The sequence below is a fragment of the Leptidea sinapis genome, chromosome 40, assembly GCF_905404315.1.
Source record: "Leptidea sinapis chromosome 40, ilLepSina1.1, whole genome shotgun sequence".
In the NCBI taxonomy this organism is placed as follows: Eukaryota; Metazoa; Arthropoda; class Insecta; order Lepidoptera; family Pieridae; genus Leptidea; species Leptidea sinapis.
This window is the reverse complement of record NC_066304.1, coordinates 261,534-283,963: the sequence shown is the minus strand read 5'-3', so window position 1 is coordinate 283,963 and position 22,430 is coordinate 261,534. Positions and strand designations below refer to the sequence as shown.

The following is a 22,430-nucleotide window of genomic DNA, read 5'->3' as shown; positions in this document are numbered from 1 at the left end:
AATTTTTTATTCCTCATTTAAATCGGCCAGCGTTTAATCGGGGTGGGATATAATTAAAATATTTTATGCAGGCATTCGGGGTCACTAAACTTGCAGCCATCTTGGAGAGATTTTTCTAGTGGCAACTCGAGTCTGCAGCCAGCGAAAGAAGTCGAGATATTCCTTTTATTAACGGCCTACACTACGTTTAGTTAAAGTGTTTGTTGGCTTAATAGGTTAGCGTTTTATGTAGATTTTATTTAGACTCGAGTCCTAAATCAACGCATATAAATTTTTAATGAATCTCTGTTTGAATGTCATCTGTTTCGCTGGGTGCTGATTGAGGTCTCACTTCACTGCCATCTATAAGGATTGTTACCTCGTAGTAAATAAAAAATTAAGCATTCGTAACACCCAAAATATAGTCTTAAAAAATAAAATTAATCAATGCCAGCGGTATTCCGGTAGGAGACACATTGGTACATGATGCCAGCACCGGAGCTAGTGAAATTACTTCACCATCTCACAGTGAACAATATTTTTTTTCATCCATCTATGAAACCGGCAACGGCCCACATAATACAACCAGTTGTTGAAATGCATTTTTAGTTGTTTTAATAAGTCACAGCTTCCGCCAATTACATTTCGAGATCTCAAGATACATTTCAAGATTCGTGTTTTAAACACTAGTTGATTTTCCCACCGGAATTTGATTCAGTTTTAAAGAAAATATTTTTTTTATTATGCCCTATTATTTATTTTATTTTTATATCTTTACAAGTTATGAACGAGGATTTAAAGTTTTGGGTTTAATTTTATTAACGTTTTGGTTGGATATAAAATAAACATTTCTTTTACGAGAGATCCAGATTAAAAACCTTAATTCATCATTATAAAGGAAAATACGAATCCTAACAAATTAATAGCTAATATATAGATCATTCTTAAGCGTACTTAAAAACAAAATTTAACAAAACCGTATTTTTGTTTTAATTCCTACTCCTTTTATTGGTTCTTATTATGGACAGAACGAAGGCTGCGGGGTCAGCTTAATAAATACTTTAATAAAATTAGTCGAAACACTATCAACAGGTAAAGTTTATGAGTTTGTGAGGTTGTAGAGGTTAATCATTGGATTTACTGAACCGATTTTGAAAATTCTGTTACCAATAGAAATTCATATTATTTGTGAGTATTATAGGCTTTATATTAACCTGAAAATTGAAATGACTTTTTCGTGGTAGTCGGATTTGCAAAGTTAGTCGGAGAAAAAACGGTCACGATAATGATTCTTACAAACCCTGCCATAACTATGAGATATATATAATTATATATTATATAGTATATTCTAATTGGTTACACTAGTAAATGCGAATAAATGTATATGCTTTTACAACAAGATCCCAGAAAATGTTCAAAACAAAAGTATTACGATATTCAAAAGAATTGTTAAATAATGTTTGTGTGGCAAACCACGTTTTTTGACTTAACTTTATTCATGTTATATTCACTTTATCAATGATACCACAGATTGGGAATGGAGCGACCGCCCTCAGGTTATATAATAAGTTTAATTGTACAATATTACTTTGTAAACATATTTTTTGATGGACAAAAACCCCGCTGAGTTTGTTGCGCCCATTCTTCTCAGGTCTGAGGCATTCCTTTTGAATTTTAATTTGGTAACATGTATATAAGAAAAGGGCATTCAGTATATTCCTGTTTAGTTTGGCATTTCATAATGGAAAGACCATAGATAATATATTACCCCAGTGACGTTAGTAGATTGGCAATGCAAATCATCAAGCGAGACCAAAATCTGATTTCTTGTGTCAGTGTGAATTCTGAAGATTTTCTTTCATGGATGAGTTACATCCAGGTACATCACACGAAATGGTTACATTCCCGACAAGTTCTTATATTTTATCTTCTATCGGCGCCTATTTCTGCGTTTCGGTCTGAAGGGCGCCGTAGCTAGTGAAATTACTGGGCAAATGAGACTTGAGTTCTTATGTCTCAAGGTGACGAGCGCAATTGTAGTGCCGCTCAGAATTTTTGGGTTTTTCATGAATCCTGGGTGGCACTGCATTGTAATGGGTAGGGCGTATCAATAATCATCAGCTGAACGTCCTGCTCATCTCGTCCCTTATTTTCATAAAAAAATACTACTACGGAGTCTTTCCACAAAAGCGAGATTTCTTTCGCTAACAAAAAACATCAGGCCGTTACAGGCCGATAGCGTGTAAGGAAATGGTCTCGTCTGTCTATCTCGCTCTAACACACTCTCATACTATATGCTGACTCTTTCTCATTGGCAAACACTTAATTCAGTAGAATACATCTATGGGAAAGACTTAGTCCCGCACAGTGTCTACAATCTGTTCAACTTTATTACGAAAATGGGCGTTCTACGAGGAATGTGTACCGTGTGCTTAGATTATATATTGAAGTAATATAGCGGTGGCTCAACTGTCTGTTGATCTCTTTTACTCTAATACCCGGTAATCTACGTAACCGCTACATAATAAATTAAGTTTTGATAACAGACATAAAAATAGAGAATATTTAAATAAGGCAATAACCGAGTAACACCAATTTACGCTATTTATGTGAAACAATTAAACAGTAAAACAAAAACGCACTGACAATTATTAAAGAAAAGTTTTGTTCTAAGAAAGGCAACATGTATCTATTTTGTTTCACAAACGTATTTATATTATCAGTGAAAGTACTAAAAGCAATAGGATTTCTACGATTGTTTCAAAGGAAGCCCTTGAAAGCCACGATCGATTGAATGGGGTTGTATTTAGGGCAAAGGGCGGCTTGTGACGTCAAAATATTTGGCTCACATGCGTCGCTTAAGGGATTTCAACTATAACTTATAATTGGTATATTTTTTACATAAAACGCAAGTAAAAAATATTAAAAAACACTTTTTAAACGATTAACACCGCGTTATGAAGCAAGGCATTGACTATTTGACGTTTGAGATGTTTGTTGCATCACTTTACATATTATAATATTGTAATTGAAATGATTTGTAAAACGATAAAAATGTAATTTTAGATTTAAAAGAGTTACAATGAGTTTCTTGCTTCTTATTCTCATTAGCTCAACCCTTTACGAAGTAGCAGTAGATTCAATAAGATTTTTTTTTGTTAAATATTGGCAACGAAAATTTCCGAAATAAAAAAAATGGGATGTGTAGGCAACATATTATTTTTGTTAGATTTTACAATTATTACCATTGACCTTCATTACGTAGGTACTGTACATTGTATTACAATGCTGGCTAAAAAGCTACAAAAATTATGATTTTTTTCTGCAACTACAGAACTTTCTTGCTGAAATGCCAATAGCAATGATTCAGTTATATCGAATTGGTAACACCCGGATTTACACAAATATTATTTAATGTAGCACCTTGTGCTACTGTAAGCATTAAAAAAAACTAATATCTTCCCTGGATTGGAATTCAGCTGCGAAGAAGCTTCCTCGGCGTCATAAATAGACCACGGCAATACTTCAAGCCGGCCCATATTCTAGCGCTCTACAAAGCGCAGGTCCGGCCACATATGGCCACATGGTCACATCTGGTTTGGTGCACCCCAGTATCAGCTCGAACTCTTCGACCACGTGCAACGCAGTGTTGCTCGAATTGTCAAGGATCCAGTCTTCTGTGAACGGCTGTATCACCTGGCGTTGCGTAGAGACGTCGCTTCATTGTGTGTCTTCTACATTTGCCACGGGGAATTGAAGAGAGAGTTGTTAAAGCTGGAAAAGAAGAGCTGTTAGACCTGATTCCTGCCACCAAATTCCACTTTCGAATGACACCCACAAATTAAGATATCTTCCCCACCATCTGGATGCGTTTTTCAAGAATCTTTCTTCCACGTACAACCATTTTCCTTGTGCGGCGTTTTAGGAACGAAACGACATGGGCATCTTCAAAAAACGCGTACACCTTTCTAACGTTCGCAACTCTCCTGTGATTCCTCCGGTGTTTCAAGAGAATGTGGGCGGCGGTCATCACTTATCATCATCATAGTGATATTACTGGGCCAATGAGACTTAACATCTTATGTCTCAAGGCGACGAGCGCAATTGTAGTGCCGCTCAGAATTTTTGGGTTTGTCAAGAATCCTGAACGGCACTGCATTGTTATAGGCAGGGCCTATCAATTACCATCAGCTGAACGTCCTGCTTGTCTCGTCCCTTATTTAATTATATTAGTAACTTGAGTGGGTGTATGCTGCACTCAAACCAACATTGTATACCTATCAAATAACTAAACTGTGTAACATTCTAAGTCGACATTATGTCTTTATCAGAGAAAAGTTTATTTAAACGGATTTGTAAAACCTTTAATATACGGGTTTCACACTATAACAGATTATGAATGTGCCCAAATTACCGAAACTACACCGATAAGTGGATTCCAACATGTGGGTTATCTCGCCTAACCTTCAATATATCGATTATTAACATAAAGGAAAAAGCAGGAAAGTGCTAATTTTGATACACACCGCGGGTTCTGTGTAGATGAAATTACAAGAATAAAAAATTAATATAACTAAGCAATGTAATATAACTAAGCATAAAAAAATTGTTTTATGGAAAAGGAGAACAAGCGAGCGTACGGGTCACCTGGTGTTAAGTGAGCACCGCCGCCCACATTCTCTTGCAACACCAGAGGAATCACAGGAGCGTTGGCATCCTTTAAAGAAGTGTATGCCCTTTTTTTGAAGGTACCCATGTCGTATCGTCCGAGGAACACCGCACAAGGAAGCTCATTCCACAGCTTTGTAGTGCGTTAAAGAAAGATCCTTGAAAACCGCACTGTGGAGAACCCGACATCCAGATGGTGGGGATGATATCCTAATTTCTGGCGTGTCGTGCGAACGTGGAATTCTGTGGCAGGAATCAGGTGAAACTGCTCTTAGGAACTCCCCGTGATAAATGCGGTAGAAGACACAAAATGAAAAATCGTTTTAGAATAAATAAATCCATTTGGAAATTGATTTTGCGTTAAAAGCTTTTAATTAACGAAAACAGTGTGTATTTCAAATGCAATTTTTTCGTGTTCTTTTTGGGATGTTGTGTTGGTGTTCATTTTACCGGGGTTCATTTAAAATGTATGTGTTTCAAAATACACAATCAGTATGTCAATCTTAATTTTACCTTTAAATATTTCGTTATTAAGTAGTAGGTCTAATTAATAATTTAAATAAATAAAAAAAAATATTCCTTAATAAAAACGATAAATTAGTAATAACAAAGAACGGTTTATTTCGAATCAAAATAAATAGTTATCATTCTTCAAGTTTTATTTAATAAAATTTACGTTTTTGGCTTACCTACTCATGTAACGGCTGTTCCCAATATTCAGTCTATCTCTTACTTTTCTGTCCCAATAAACTTATCGACGGTAACTCACCTTATCCGTACACGCTGTCTGTCGATGGGACGACGTATAGGTTACCAGCGATTGAAGTATGGAAATTTCCATTCACGCGTCCCTATATAAGGCGATAAGAATGACTTATCGGGTATATTGGGACAGCTTCAGATTATTGACAGCTAATTACTGACAGTATAAGGTAGTAATTTATCTCTATCTGTAGATAGTATATTGGGAACGGCCTTTAGACATTCAGTATTTGACGTTTCAGTATTTTTGTTGCATCACTTTACATAAATATTGGAAATAAAATAAACTGTAAAATGACGAAACTAGAAATGTTGATTCAAAAGAGTGGCAATGACTTTCTTGCCACTTCTTCTTATCAAAGCTGAACCTTTTCTGAAATGGAGGTACATGGTAAAATTTGACATTCATAAGTGTTCTTTGACCTAGATGAATAAAGAGATTTTGATTTGATTTAAACAATTAAATCCCGAGTCTAATAATAATTTTATCGTAAGAGTAAGTGTCTTGTTACAAGCGATTTAAAATGTCAAAACTTTCAGAAACAAGCAATGCTCGTACGTCAGTTGGAAGAGGAGCTGCGTCTGCGCATGAGACAACCGGCACCAGAATTGCAGCAACAGCTGGAAGCGCTCTACGCCGAAAATGAACATCTGCAGAGAGAAATAGCTATACTAAGGGATACTATAAAGGTACAATAAGAGTTAGTCTTTATTCTAGTCTCCAAAGTCACAGAGCCCAAATGATTGCGAAACTGAAGTGGCAGTGGGCGGGGCACATAGTTCGACGGACAAATGGCCGTTTGTTTGAGGGCAGTGAACAGATGAAGTCATGTCCTCGAATGATGATCACATTCTGAAAGACGCAGTATTAGTAGGCCTCCCACAAGATGGACCGATGATCTGATATTTTTATTTTAAGTCACAGTATCACAAAACACGATGTACAAGTACATAAATGTGTGAGTGTAAGGGCAAAGCAAAATTTTATAGTCACAGACATTTGATAATATTGGGAAGTTACGTCTTTTTATTTTTATAATCTATTCTAGGAAATAAGTTAAGAGATTTTTATTACAAATTTTAATACCACTGTTTTTTTAATTGTAAAATTCAATAGATCAATTTGATAAGCTTCTATGGATAAATTACGATTAATGACACAATGACTATTATTCAACAATAATGAATAATTGGACAGAACAGCCCATATGTCGGACTCTCTACCGACCAAAAACCTCCTCTATGTCAGCCCTAAAGGCTTTTACAGCGACATAGGCCGGGCCAGGAGACTCGAACCTCGGACCGGCTGTGTGTAGGTGGAACGGAGAGACGTGTATCAATGCCAGGACAGACATCGCCTTTTATATCTCCTTACATCTTCGTCTCCTCCTGTCACTTTCTAGACTATTTTATAACTACTTCTCACAATTTATCAAGTAATTAGTATTAAGTAATTTTATCAGGAATTGGAGCTGAGGATAGAGACTCAAAAGCAAACGTTGCAGGCCAGAGATGAGAGCATCAAGAAACTATTGGAAATGCTACAGAATAAAGGGATGGGTAAGTTGTGGTTTAACAGTCTAATTTTTTCCATCTTCAGCTATGGGGTTGAGACATGGACGCTAAAGAAGGCCGACAGAGATCGGATTGATGCCTTTGAGATGTGGTGCTAGAGGAAGATGCTTCAAATCCTTTGGACCAACCAATCCATCCTTAACACTCTAGGTGTAAAAAACAGACTCTCATTCATCTGCCTCCGTGGAATCTTAGAGTTCTTTCTATCGCCAGAAAAGATGGCCACAACCTCGAAAAACTGATGGTTACTGGGAAGGTAGACGGACGACGCCCCAGAGGTCGCAGCCCTATAAGATGGTCTGACCAAATCAGCAAATCTCTGGATACCAGACTTCATGACGCACTGCACATAGCTAAAGACAGACACAGATGGCGAACTATTGTCATAAAGTTGAATCCTCAGAGAAATCACGACCCTACAATGCAATGAGGAATACGACGCGAGGAGGAGGTAGTTGTGGTTAATGTGTGTCTTTAAATTTCTCTCACTCTGGGGTCCGTCGCTCATATCGAAGAATCGTGGTCAGCTTTATGGCTGCATCTGTAGCATCTGATTTGCCTCCACCGGTTTCTGTCCAGCACGTCTCTTACAACCGCAGAGAATTTACATGCCGAGTATTAAATTTGGTTGGTCCATCTGACGACCCTACTATGCTAGAGGTCCCGGGTTCGAATGCCGCTAGGTGTAATCATTTATATGATGAATATGGATGTTTGTTTCCGAGTCATGAAAGTTTATATGTATTTATGTATGTTTAAGTAAGTATATTGTAGTTAATATATCGTTGTCTCGTACCCATAGAACAGGCTATGCCTAGTTTTGGGGCAAGATAATTTGTGTAAAAGTTGTCAATATTATATTATATTATATCTAGTTGGAAAACAACCGCGTGATCTTATGCCTTCGGTATTTCCATCCACAATAAGTTTTTCTAAACTTTCGCCGATTCTTCGCATTTTGTGACCAAAATATAAAAGAATTCGTTATCTGCATAAGGTGGACAAGCGATTTTTTATTCACAGCTGGTTCAGGATCGATGCATTGATGCGTTTCGCCGTCCAAGTAATTTTTAACATTCGCCTTCAACACCACATCTTGAATAAATCAATCCTTCGCCTTTCTCTATAAATATTTAATTAAAATCCAAAAAAAGCCAATTTAGCCTGGCATAATTAATTGCGCAATCTTAGTACAACTATAGATTCATAAATAGAAAATAATAAATTAATATTGACAAACTATTACACAAATTATCTTGCCCCAAACAAGGAAGAACCTGTACTATAATGGACACAAAGCAACGGTATTTTAACGATATACTTACTTAAATATCCATAATAACAAATAAATAAATGACTCGGAAACATACATCTATAATAATTATATTGTAAATATAGTTTGCACCTACTGGGACTCGAACCTCGGACCTCTAGCTCGGTGGGCAGAGTGACTAGCCACTGACTGGGCTGTAGTCGTTGAAAATGAAATTGAACAATATCAATGTTATCGTGGAAAAACAGTTTTCGTTAATATGTTACATTTTCTATAGTATTTGAGCAATAAAATTATGAAAACATTACATTATAAAATAGCAAATAACAAGTCTTATACAAATTAAGTTTACAATAATATGTTAGCAAACTGACCTAAAACCCCTTTATTTCCTACTTATAAATATTAATAATATTAGTTTGGACTGTAATCATACCATTTTTGAGTATCCTTTCTAATATGCTTACTTCACAAGCTTTAAGCATAATAATAATAATTATAGCATCTAAAAGAAGTCGAAAAAAAATAACAATCTCGAATTCCAGGCAAGGAGGAGGAAAGGCAAATGTTTCAGCAAATGCAAGCAATGGCGCAAAAACAGGTAATTGTCACTTATGACTGTATTGCATGTCGTACAATGAAATTATTCCAAGAATCAATCCAATCCTTGGAACAATTTCTAATCAGGCAAAGTGTATCCTGCATTCTTTATAGACGCAATTGTGCACGTGTTATGCTTCCTCGTATATGGTCTAAAACCACATGGGCGTTTTATTTTGTGATACCTTTATCAAAGCCACTGTTTCTCTTAGTGTTGCTCTTTACCATTTCATTTCTCAAGCAACTATGTCGCGACGCCTATTATTTGTTCCAAAGATGGCTTCCTTCAGATCTGAATTGCTTCCACTTCACTTCCACCCCCAGCTTGTTTCCCGAGCACTATACTAACCGGTCCCACCCACACGTCCGTTCTTACCAACAATTCGGCCGAAACACATCAAAATTGCGACACGTAACTCCGACACGGCATTGCATGCTTATTTCATTACGACCCCGTCACATGAACCCTAGCGGAGACCGTCTCAAATAATTGGTTTAATTGAGTTCAAATTTAAACTGTGTCGCATGGGGTTGCGTTGGTCGCGGACACTTTGCGGTGCGCCCTTATAACGAACGACAGCGGCACGGCACACAGAACGTGTTTAAAAACACGTGACGTTTTAGTAGCTTTCCCAAATACCAAAAGCTTTTTGTGTGAGACGCTTTTTAATGTAGTGTCGTGTCGGTTGTCGCAGTCGCTGTCGTATGTCTCAGTCGCGTGTCGCACAGTGTGCCAGTTTTCGAGGCAGGCGCGGATCTATTACAGACAGTTCATTGGTGCTTAGTCATGTGGTAATTAAAGTGAGTGTCTTAGTACTTTGCAAAATAATCATATTTTCTGGTCTTGTTCATGTTCATTTTGAAATTAAAAATATTTCACTGTGATCATTGATTGATAAAAATTATTTATTATATAATGTGTACGAATTTGTTAAGTCTTCCGAATTTAATTTGAAATCTTTCGAGGTAGTATAGTATCTTATGTTTTATCAGTCAGTGATTGTGAGCCAGTTAAGATTTGAAATATAAAAGCTGGCTACTATCTTGTACTTCAACTGTGGTAAGAATCCATAAGCGTGTTTTGGGCTTGTATTGTCTTTAATTGTTTTGCGTTCTATTATAAAATAACGGTCGGGCGTGATGGATCCGCGCTTGTATCGAGGGCAACGTAGCCCCATCGTAGGCGGACGCGTAGCGGTGGCGTGTGGCGTGTGGCGTTAGCGGGCGGCCGCCGCGGCTGAACGACTCGGTGTGGCAGGAGCTCAAGTCGACGGCGGAAACGCTGCGGGCGCTTCAGATGCAGCTGGAGCGCGCGCTGTCTGCGGCAGGGCTGCCCGGGGGCTCGACGGGCGCCACGCTCACGGCAGTGCTCGAGACCAAGGAGGCGCGCATCGCTACGCTGGAGCGGCAAGTCGCGCTACTCGAGAGCGAGTTATCCAACTACGCGTCGCTTTCGCTCGCGCCCTCACACGCCTCGCTTTACGATAGAGCCGAGCCCTTCAAGCGACAAGTAAGTTTTCTGCTGAACGACGAACGCGTCACCACAGACGGGCGGCCGCTCCAGATCAAACCCGCTCTGAGAAGTCCCTACTATAAATACGCGACGACTCTGTGACTGCGGTGTCTATTGTCCTCTAGAGCCAATATGATATTTTTGTGTAATGTTAAATTTTAAGAGATTATGGACTATATTTTGTTAAGGCTTTAAGATTGTGAATCGTGTGAGATTACGCCGTGTTCTGAGACTGTCGAGGTTGTTTTCTGTAAATTTGTTCTTTGATATTTCGCTTTCGATGTGATTGCAATGATTTCATCGTCCAGTAAAGCTTTAGTCCCGCGTCACCTATCACTAGTTATCACACGACCCAGCCTCATCTAGTCGTCATCTTGTCTCACAGATAAATGTATCACAACGTAGGCGCCCGATCATGAGACGACTTTAGCTGGAAAACTTTCTATCAGTATTTAGCTTATCAGAAACGCTAGAGTTAGTTTTAATGGAAAGTGTTCCAGATCGACAATTGTTTTCTTTCCTAACGGCTCGTATTCATCATTGCATGTCTGAGAACAAAATGTCTTCCATGATTCTGGTGAACTTCTTTGATCGCTTGAGTCGCTTTGTTGTCAATACTAATTGAATTAACTTTGATCATGCTACTGAGTATAACATTAATGTCATTCTCGCCATCACTTTTCGCCTTTGTAGATAGTTCATCTTGTAAATCATTTGTAATACTAATAATATTTTGGGCTTTATTAAATTTTATAACAACTGTCGGGATGGTGCTATGGACAGTTGGATGAATTTCGGCTGGAGATTCAAAGACGAGATCAGGAGATTTTGGCGATGGCAGCAAAGATGAAGGCATTGGAAGAACAGCATCAAGATTATCAGCGCCATATTGCCGTCCTTAAGGAATCGTTGTGTGCTAAGGAAGAGCATTACAGCATGCTGCAAACTGATGTATGTTTTTCTTATTCTTTATTGTATTATAAAAAATAAGGAAGCATAAACACATTAACATGATCATTTATACAGTGCTAAATTAATTTTAATAACACCCTCATTTAAAGAGTTCAATGAAAATTCGAGCCATATCTAGTTACAATTGCTTTTAAGTTTTATTTTGAAGTGTTGTAGGTAGGTAGTTTTTGTATTTCACTTCTAAGGATATATGCTTAATATTCCTGCTATTCATTTATTCATATTCTGAAAACCAAATTAAACAACAAGTTATGCATAATATTAATATTGAGCCTTTGAATGTGCTTCTTCTTGTTTAAAATCATTTTTATTAAGTATAATAATTGTTTTAGATTATGTAAACTTTGATAGGGCCTTTTAGAATTCATTAACAATAAAGCTACAGCAATTGTTGTTGAGTGACCGACTTGATTAAATTTACATTTTAGTATCTAGGTACATCTTTGTAGAAATAACCCCGCGCGTTAACTACTTTGTCTTCCAAATTGGAATCGGTTATTTCGATTGGTGATTTTGAAGTGTCGACATGGACTGGACCTCGTCATTTCATAAAATGCCATCAAAGTAACGTTATCGTCACTAAATTGCCTACCTACCAGTTACCACTAAATCCTCCTCACCTTTGACCCAATCATTCCTCTTTTGACGTTTTGACAGGTTTTTTATAATCTATTTTTGATCTATTTTTATAAAATCTCAAGAAATATTTTATTCAATGGCAAAGATACTGATAATGTTACAGTTTGTAATAAATAAAATTATTTTGATAATTATTAGGTTGAAGAACTAAAGGCAAGATTGGATGAGAAGAGCAGGCTCGTGGAGAAGAAGACAGCGTCAGCTTTAGCAGTGGCACATGAACTATCGGAACTAAGAGACCATTCGGAGATCAAAGATAGAAAGATAAACGTATTGCAGAGGAAGGTAATGAGTAGTTGTTGTGGGTGTAAGTAGGCTAAAGGGTAGCCATTACTTTGAAACATTTTAAATTTATGTCTATGGATACTTGTTTAATGTAAAAGTAATGCAGTGGTACCACATACCCATTAGAAATAGGAAGCTGCTACTAAAGATATGCATAAAGCAGTTGCTAGAATAAAAGCCATAATATAAGTAACAAGTAAAGAAAGTAACACTTAATGATCTAAATGAAATTGAAATGTAGATAAAATTGTTTGGCCTGAAGTTTAGGCTCGTAATATAAAATATATTAAATTTCATGTATATCTTGTACTCTGAAATCGACAACAATAAAAAGAGTAAAATAAACCATAAGGTCGAGGATATACTAGTAGAAGACGAAGATTAATATAATTGATATCTAGTAAGCTGAGGTAGGTTACAAATAGATAAATATTTTGCGAGAAAATATATAGCGAGCAGTTTGTATGTATTAATATCCATTTTTTAAACAATGGGGGAGGGGTCTATGCGCCATATTAGCTCGACCACTCATTTTTAAATTCGACTTAGAAAAATTGCCTTAACGCTCGTTTATTTACATTAATTACAAATTCAAATATTACTAAGACCTAGGATCTAACTAAGAAATACTCTTCAGTAGAAGCCAGGCAGTAAGGCCTTAGGCACGTCCATGTGTCCACCATGTATTTTGTAAAACTACCCTCAACCCAAGGTTAACGCTTAACTATCTTCTAATATTTGAACAGAGCAAAAACTCATAACTAATATATCAAACATCTCGTAGTTTTTTGCATCATAGTATCGTGCTATATATAAATGTCACATTATTTGCTACTTATTGTATGCGTGGCGCTTATATCATGTCTATGAATTAGAAGAAAAAGCGACTTTAGACAATTTGATATTGAAAGTTATGTCAGTGTGCAGAACTAAGACTTTTAAAAAAACTTGCTATGAAAAGCATCGCTTATATAGATATAGTTAGATAGGAGCGAAATATCGTTTTATAGAGTATTTTAAATTTCTCGAAAAGTCTCGCACTCAAGTTCAGTGCTTGTGTGAGTTTTACCGAGGCCTATTCTGATGTCAGTCATCACAGAAAAAATATATTCCAGAGCGATTTGACTATCGCCGCTGTATCATTAGCAAGTTAGGTACCTGCAAAATCTGTGACATAGATGTCGTTATGATAAACTGTATTGTTTGAATCCAGTATCGAACTTGGCACTCAGCCTAAAGATATGTCGGTACTTTAATTTAAAGTTATTATTAACAGTAAGCTGCAGCTGTTAGAATGTACATTTCCACTCGAATCTTATTATCAGTATTAATTTATGATTCCTTAGTTCTATTTATTACTAAATTATTGTACTATTTAGCTATATAATTTAACGATTCATTAAACGTTCTTTTATAATTTTTACTTTTATTTAATTTAATTAAATAAATGTATTTATATCTTTATTTTCTTTTTATTTTGCTTTTACTCGTTTATTAGTTTGTTTTTACGTTCTTAGTTTTGTTTGTGTATTTCTTGTGCTGTTTATTATTTTGTAGTTGCTAGATCAAGGTATGTTTTTTTGTATTATTTTTGTTTATTTCTGTTTTGTTTATTCACTTTTAATATTTGTTTTATCTTTATTACTTCATGCTACAATTTTCAGATTGAAAACCTTGAAGACTTGCTCAAAGAAAAGGATAATCAAGTTGATATGGCAAGAGCAAGATTGAATGCAATGCAAGCACATCACTGCTCTTCTGAAGGTGCCCTGTCATCTTTAGAAGAAGTTATTGGTGACAAAGAAAAGCAAATCCAACAACTAAGAGAGCAGAGAGACAGAGCTGAACATGAAAAGAACGAAGAGAGAGAACTTCATGAGAGAGAGATAGCAGATTACAAAATGAAACTTCACGCACTTGAGAGTGAAGTAGAAAAGTTGGGTGCAAGACTTGAAAGAGCTCAAGCAGAGAAAGATAGGCTTGAAGCTAAGTTAGAAAGCTCGCAGTCAGAATTAGGGAAATCCAAAGCAGAGTTAGACAAGGCTGCTAGTGAAGTCGGTAGATCAGGGGCTGATTGGGAAGCTGCTAAACAACGTCTGGCTAGATTAGAACTTGAAAACGAAAGACTTAAACATGAACTTGAAAGATCGCAAACAACGTTTGGACGAAGTACGCTTACTACTTCACAGGAATTAGACAGAGTTCAAGAAAAGGCAGACAAGAATGCTGCAGAATTAAGAAGGACTCAGGCAGAGCTTAGAGTCACTCAGGCTGATGCAGAGAGAGCTCATTCTGAGGCTAGTGCATTGCAAGAAAAGTTAGAGAAATCGCAAGGAGAAGTTTATCGTCTGAAAGCCAAACTCGAAAATGCACAAACTGAACAGGATAGCTTGAAGGAAGAATATGATAGGTAAGTTGAGTTATTTCTACCAGTCGTGTGCCGTTGCATTTTAATAGGGTTTCAACTTGCATGTTAAGGGAATTCTAAAATACAAAACCGGTTCGTGAGGTATTATATAAGGTGACCGACCTTACATAATACCTAGGGTCATTGGAGATGTAAAAGTCTATCAATTATGTAAAACAGTGGTATTCAATTATTATTTCATTTAAAAACTACTTCAAATATAAGTTATCATGTTTGGTGCAAAATTTATATGGCAATAAGTTCCCGTTTCGTACAATACTAATCTTGCTTCTGCGATTTTTTATTGAAATGCTTAATAAATATTTGACATTATCATTTTCAATATAGTGAACCTTTTGTTATTATTATGGATTAGTTGTTTTTATCAGAATTGCATGTACATTTTTACCTGCAAGGGTCATCTGGATGGTTAAAGGCTATATAGTTTTTAATTATAATTATAAGATATGCTTCTAAAAATGGCGTTTAAAATAAAGTATTTTTATTAGGTTACAATCATCTATAAATCGCCTGCATTCTGAACGCGACAAAGCAACAGCTGAGTTGGACAAGGCTCGTGAAGAGCTGGAGAGGACACAGGCCACGCTAGGCAAGGCTCAACTGCAGCAGGACAAGTTGCAAGCGGCATTAGACACAGCGCATTCAGAAATTGATAAACTACAGGAGAAGTTAGAAAAATCTGCGGTTGAAGTGAGAAAAGTGAGTGAAATTTTTACTAGTTTATACCAGCTAAATTACTCAGGGCTTATAAACATATTCACAAACAATAACTACTAACTTACATAGTTTTGCAATCTAGCTTCTTGCGCTGTGATATCCTATGCCATGTTTGTAAGTTAATCACTATGCCAACGCCATAGCCTGCTTAATTACTAGAGAGAGAGAGGAAAAGGGCGGACTCATTGGGAGGCTAAATAATAAGATTTTTCATATGTGTTTAGTTTTAACAACAGTGTTGCCTTTCCATTGCACCAACAATAAAAGATTATTAAATTATAATATGCTTGGACTTATTTCGCCATGTTAAGTTTACATTATAGTTTACATATACAGCACGATTGATGCCAGGGCAAATGAAATCATATTCTGTTGTATTTTTATTTTGCTTGTTTTGGAATCGGCTCTTCACGATTTTAATGAAAATTACTATAGGTTTGGGAGCGAAAAATCTAACTAGATATAATTTCTGGGATAAGTGTTTCCAAATCGAGCAGGATCACCTAGGTTTTAATTCTTATGTAAGTGCATAGGCCTACTATTCTTCTAGACATTGGAATCTGTCTGAGTTATTTAGGGTATTACCACTGTACAGTGTGACGTCAATTTAGTATACTGTGAAGCCGTTCCTTTATAGCCAGTTATATTGGTTACAATTTAAAACGGAACGCAATCCCGTATACTCTCAGCCGCATTTGACGCAGCTTTTTCTAGTTCATTAAAAAAAACTGTTGTTGGAGTACTGTCAAATTAAAAATATTTGGGATTAAACTCTAGGTATTGTTTATAAAACGTTAAGCACTCGAGTGGTTTTGACTGATCACGTGATCAGCGGCAGTATACTGGCAGTCCATAACGGAACGAATTTTTCTACAGTGATAGCACTGTGCAGTGCTCGCAGTGCATATCGGAACATACCCTTCACCATCAGACGTGACAGCAAAATGTGAAATTTCACGAAGTTGATGGCAGGCGTTACACATTATAAGACGTTCCTATAATTCTCTTCAAGGAGTACAGGAAACAATTTAACTTGACACTAGTGCTATTATAGAATAAATTTTACAAACTGTAATTGTCAGAAGTTTTTCTTGAATTTAAAAAAAAAACTAATAGGACATCTGGATTCGAACCGGGTCTTCTGCTTTCCGTATCACCCAATGTCCCATCTGAGCTACTATAGTCTTGTATATAGTGTCGAAATTTACCTTTGTATTCTAAAGTTATTGTAGCTGTTTCTCATTAAAACGGATAAAACTACATTTTTTTAAATTGAACCTAGCTAGATCGATTTATCGCCCCCGAAACCCCCTATATACTAAATTTTATGAAAATCGTTGGAGCCGATTCCGAGATTCCAATTATATATATATATATATATATATATATATATATATATACAAGAATTGCTCATTTAAAGATATAAATCTGTCTCTCTCTCTCAAGACTTTAAATTATTCAATTTGTTATGTTTTTAAAGTGATAACCCTCACTTCTAGGATTAATACACAAATAAAATTTGAAAACAACATTTTTATGAACGATGTGGGACTCGAACCCTCGACCTCAGGCGTTCTATGCCAGTGTTGTGCCAACTGAGCTAACCGTTCGAGTGACGCCTCGTCATTAAATCTTGTATGCTTTGTCTCAGGTTGTGGCTTCATCTACAGGATCTACTTTACAGTTGATAACCTGCTCAAACCCAATATTTGCGTATTAGGAAATTGACTTGAGATGTCGCTATTGTAAATCTAAACAATTTGTTATGTTTTTAAAGTGATAACCCTCACTTCTAGGATTATATAGGATATACGAGGATACACAAATAAAAAATTATTCGCTTGATCATCTGGTGATCTCCGTAAGAGCGTTGATCATATCACCTATGGCTATGATCAGATGAATTCCAATTATCTAATTATATAATAACTCTTTTTGTATACTTGGTTTAAGTAAATTGCAGAATAAACATTACCAAGAGAACTTCTAGCAGCGTTAAGTTATGAAATAAGCTGCCTACTTATGGTATTAGGAAACGATTTGGTTACCTTCAAGCTAAGAGTACACTTTAACCTCAAAGGACGGCAAAGCCTCTGGTATTTCAATTTTCGATTAGGAGAGTCTTTTATCTGTTTGTTTATATAAAAAAATACTATAGCTGATGTTGTTAAGCTAAGCTTACGCAATCCGCTTCTTTTATAGCTTCAAGTAGACCGCGAGAAGTCGGCATATGATTTCGAATCTCTGCAGTCTCAGCTTGACAAGGCTTTGGGGCAGGCAGCGCGCTTGCAGAAGGAGAGGGACACGGCACAACTCGACGCTGACAGATTCAGAGATAAGAATGATAAGGCACAGGTATGTATGGGATGCATTGGTGAAATAGTTGGGTCAACATAAAAGGAATAATATGTAGAGGCCCTTAATATTGCTTATTAGGAGGGGTTGATAAATTATTATTAAGTGAATAATAGAAAGAGACGTTACTTCATTCCTTTTAGACTTAATTCCTTAATTCTTCCTTATTTCTTTCACAAAGTTCCTGTGCTTTTCATACAGTTTATTTTATTTATCTATTCGCTCGAACACCATTAACCCACAAAGATATTGGCACAGATCTTTATTATGTACGTCGGGGTCAACATAATGCGTAAATTCCGTCTCTACATTGTCTAGACAAGATGGCGACTGACACACAAAAGTCGGCCAGATAAAATTAACATAAGTATAAGATTGCTGTTTTGTACCATCGATTAACCACTATCTGCATACTTTGAATATATGTATATACTCTGAATGACCTCTCATAATCTTAAAATATTAAATTTTTACAATCAAATCAAACACAGATTGGATTGGACGAAATGGTCCAATGGTTCATACAACTTCACTCAGATCATTTTATAAAAACAAAATGGTGTCATCTTAGAGCAATTGGCATACATTATAAAAAGTTTGGCTTTTACATCTTAGTCCCTTAAATGGGTAGACTTTTTGGATTTTTAGTTAAGCTTTTTTAATAATAATTTTAATGTGTAAATTAAATAAACATATCTTCCACACCCACTTTTATTCGGGATAAATTTATTTGCAGTAATAAGTTGAAGAAGTCTTAAAATGTAGTTTTGGGTGCAAATGTTTCTTCTGTTTCTTTACTTTTTATGATTATTACAAATCAATTGTATACCAAAACTATTTGAAAAATATTTACAATAGTGACGTAAATTACTGCTTGACGATTTTGCGATCTCTTTTACTTCGTATTGGGGTAAATGGGATTACGATGCAATCAGGCCACGAGTATTCCACTTTAATTTATTTTCAATGCATGACCTTAAACCATCTATCTCTTACAGGCATTGATATCCCGTATACAAAAGGAGAGAGACAACGCACTCGCCGAAGCTGCAAGTTGCAGAGAAAGGGCAGAAGCAGCCGCCGCTGCTGCGAATAGAGCAGCAAGAGATAGAGATAGTGCCGCCACCGAGCTAGACGTGCTGAGAGAGAGATGGGAGAAGGCCCATCAGCAACATCAGAAACTTACTGTAAGTCTTGTATGCTATGAGCCTTGAGATACATGATACACTCGTAAGTGTATTTCCGGACTCCCACAGGATAGTCATAGATGATGGACGTCCATTTGTCACTGCCCTGGAATATTGCCTGACTTGCCACCACTAGCATCAAAACTTTTACACGTGCTACATTGTTCTTGGTACTTTATCCAGCCCATTTTCGAGTGATCTTTGTACCTGATCGAGGACGGTACACCTGGACCTTTTTGAACACTTCTTTGTTGAAATATTAAATAACTAGTATATCAGATAAAAGAATCTGATCACAAAAAAAGAATCTCACATAAGTAGCAAATATCAAGACAGATTTCGTTTAATTCATAATTTTATTTATAAATCGCTAGTTTGTCGCCCAGCGCTACTTTCGCAATAACGAATATGAGATAAATATAGTTTTCTTATATATATTATAGTTTTCCTGTCACTGTACACCGTATTATATTACTACAACTTTTAAGGTTTGTATAAATTAATAAGAATTTCAATATTTGTATTTATCGTTTACAGATGGAAAGAGACGACGCTGTTACAGAATTAGAAATACTCAAAGAAAAACTCGAAAAATCTCTCTATACGAATTCAAAGACTATTGAAGAGAAGGAGACTGCGCACAAAGAATATGAAAAAATGCTTGAGAAGTATGATAGGTACACTATTTTATATGTTGTCTTGTGATTTCATACTGTTGTAGATTCAAAACAACTCTCTAAATGCATGATAACGTTTTTTTATCTTGTTTCAGATCGCAAAATGAAATATATCGGCTACAAAATAAGATAGACATTCTAGAAGCGGATAAAGATAGAATTGAACTTGAACTAGAAAAGCAAGTCCATTTAGCAACTAAGGCAAGGGAAGATCAAAGAAAAATGCAAGATGAATTGTCAAGAGTACAGGAAATGTATGATAGAGCCTCTTTACAGCTGGGTAGAACCAAAGAACAGGAAGAAAAAGCTAAAGAAGATATGGATAGGTTAAGTGTTGACATCGAAATGGTTCGGGATAGATATGAGAAGAGTCAAATTGAATTGAGAAGGCTGCAAGCAGAGAAAGAAAAACTAATTGCTGACGGTGAACGTTTACAGTTTGAATACGATAGAGCTATGACTCAATGTGGTAAAGCACAGGCTTCAAACGAAAAGACTCAGGAAGAAATGGCACGGGTACAAATAGAACTTGAAAAAATGTATGACAAACACGATAAAGTTTCAGCAGAGTTAAGGCGAGTTCAAGCAGAATTGGATAAAGTTAAAGCGGATGCTTCGGGAGCACGGGAAGAGGCCGAGCGATATGCGGCGCGGTATGGAAAATATCATGATACTAAAGAAGAACATGAAAGGACGAAATTGGAAGTAGAAAGACTGCGGACAAGATTGGAGAAGACTTCACTTGAACTGGAGCGGGCACGAAAGGCAGAAGAAGAAGTCACACGTCTACGATCAGAACTCGAACGCGTCGAAGGCCTACGAGGTAAATACCAATTTGAACAGGATAAATGGAGTACAGAGTTAAATCGTATGCAAACGGAACTTGAGAAGCAGCGAGAAAGATTTGAGGCTTCTCAAAATGAAATTCAACGCTTACAAAGTGAAAAAGAGCAGGCCGAAACTAAATTGCACGAATTGAATATTCAGTTAGAATTATCTAAGAATGAAGTTACGAAACTTTCAACGTCAATGGAAAAGCAAAGAACAGATTTAGAAAGAGCTCATATTGAATGTGAGAAGTTTAGGGATAGGTGTGAGAAATTAAAGTTACGTTCGGATCAGTTAGAAAAAGATAATGAAAGGCTTAAAGGAGAACTTCAGCAAATTGAAAGGATGAAATTGCAGGCTGTTGCAGGGGACAAGGCTAGGACTGAAGATAGGTTAGAAATAGAGCGTCTCCGGGATAAGTTAGAAAAGGCAATCCAAGCAAGAGACAATACTGAAATGGAAGCAGGGCGATTGGCAAAGGAACTGGAGAAATCACATGTGCATCTTGCTAAATACCAGGAAACCAATGAAACCACGCGAGTAGAATACGATCGAATGACCAATGAATTAGGACGAATGCACGAGCGCTTGGAACGAACTATTTTGGAAATGCGTCAGATAGAACAGGAGAGAGATGCTTTGAGGGTAGAAATACAAAACATGAGACGAAATGTAGAGCAGCAACAGCGTACTTTAGATCATCGCACACAAGAAACCTTGGTTAAATTGCAACAAGAACTTGCACAATCGGTCAGAGATCGAGAAAAAATGGCGTCCATATTAGAGCAAAGAGATAAGCAAGCGGATGCAATTGAAAAGCAGATAGTCAAACTCGAAGCTGACACAAAACAACTGACTATTGAGCGTGACCAACTAGTGGCTCAGTTGGAAAAGTCTCAAGACATGCTTGTTAATTTCCAGAGAGAGTTGAACTCTTCTGAGACTGAACTGCAGAAACAGCGAGAAGAAGTGAGGCGTTTAAAGGAGGAGCAGAGGAAAATCACTCAAGATTCCGAACGCGGCACCAAATCGGTTATTGAAAATCGTGACCGTGAGATTGCAAAACTGCAACAGCAGGTGCAATCTACAGCAAAAGAAAGAGATGCATTCAGACAACGAGCAGAAAAGTCTGAAAAGGAGGCGCAAAAAGTCGGAGAGATCGATAAATGGAAAGCGGCAGTTGAAGCGGAGAAGACGAAAGCAATTGCAGCGGAAAAAGCATTGTCTGAATGCCAACAGCGCTTGCATTCATTGGAAAAACAATTCCAGACTCAGCAACAGCATTTGCAGCAGCTACAAGCGCGGGGTTCAACAGAAGTACAGAAGCAGCTTGAAGCGGCTCAAGCGGAGGCGCGATCACTCGCTGTGGAGAGAGAACGTTGCCAGTCGCAGCTGGAGATGCTCGTTCAGGAGTTGGAGAAGAGCCAGGTCAGTTGGAGGATCGCCCGGCCACAGGGCATAGGGAGGGCTATGCGTGGCTGAATCGAGCTTAGCAAAACAAACGTGCATTGCATTTTAATTTTTGACGAAAAAAGCAAAACATTAAAATTCATAGATTTTATACTTTTGGCTCTACCGTTACCTTTTTACAATCGTAATTTAGTTACACCCGATGAAAACTTCACAACAAGTCTTGAAACAGCATGATAGAGAATTTTTTAAAGAAAACCTGAAGGTCTACAATAAATTTTATCCAGCTTTAGATTTCTATGTAACTAGGTACACTAAACCATTACTGACAAGTTGCAGTAAGTTTCATTTTAATCTGTAGTTGAATTACGGTCTTAATAATAAAACAGAATGATCATCATATATTTTTATCACGCATTACTCAATCGTTGGAATCATCATTCAAATCTCTGTCTGAATAGCTAATAAATTCGTTAAAGATTTCATCGTGGTTTGTAATTAAATAACATTACATTGGTGTATTACTATTCAAAGTTAGTGGTTAAAGCCAAAAAGTCTAAGC

General features: G+C 36.7%; 1 protein-coding gene across 6 annotated transcripts in view; it reads left to right on the top strand.

Moving 5' to 3' along the window:
- Positions 1-22,430, top strand: part of LOC126976300 (ELKS/Rab6-interacting/CAST family member 1-like) — a 52,568-nt gene that overhangs the window by 20,378 nt on the left and 9,760 nt on the right. For 2 of the 6 annotated variants that reach the window (XM_050824572.1, XM_050824575.1), the window contains exons 2-13: positions 5,950-6,099; positions 6,873-6,969; positions 8,803-8,858; positions 10,116-10,367; positions 11,154-11,321; positions 12,120-12,266; positions 13,931-14,676; positions 15,183-15,393; positions 17,614-17,766; positions 18,765-18,953; positions 19,491-19,630; positions 19,726-21,886. In XM_050824572.1, coding sequence (XP_050680529.1) covers positions 5,950-6,099; positions 6,873-6,969; positions 8,803-8,858; positions 10,116-10,367; positions 11,154-11,321; positions 12,120-12,266; positions 13,931-14,676; positions 15,183-15,393; positions 17,614-17,766; positions 18,765-18,953; positions 19,491-19,630; positions 19,726-21,886 — 4,470 coding nt within the window. The remainder of the gene's footprint in view (positions 1-5,949; positions 6,100-6,872; positions 6,970-8,802; positions 8,859-10,115; positions 10,368-11,153; positions 11,322-12,119; positions 12,267-13,930; positions 14,677-15,182; positions 15,394-17,613; positions 17,767-18,764; positions 18,954-19,490; positions 19,631-19,725; positions 21,887-22,430) is intronic. The other 4 variants (XM_050824571.1, XM_050824573.1, XM_050824574.1 and 1 more) reach the window with 4 other exon arrangements.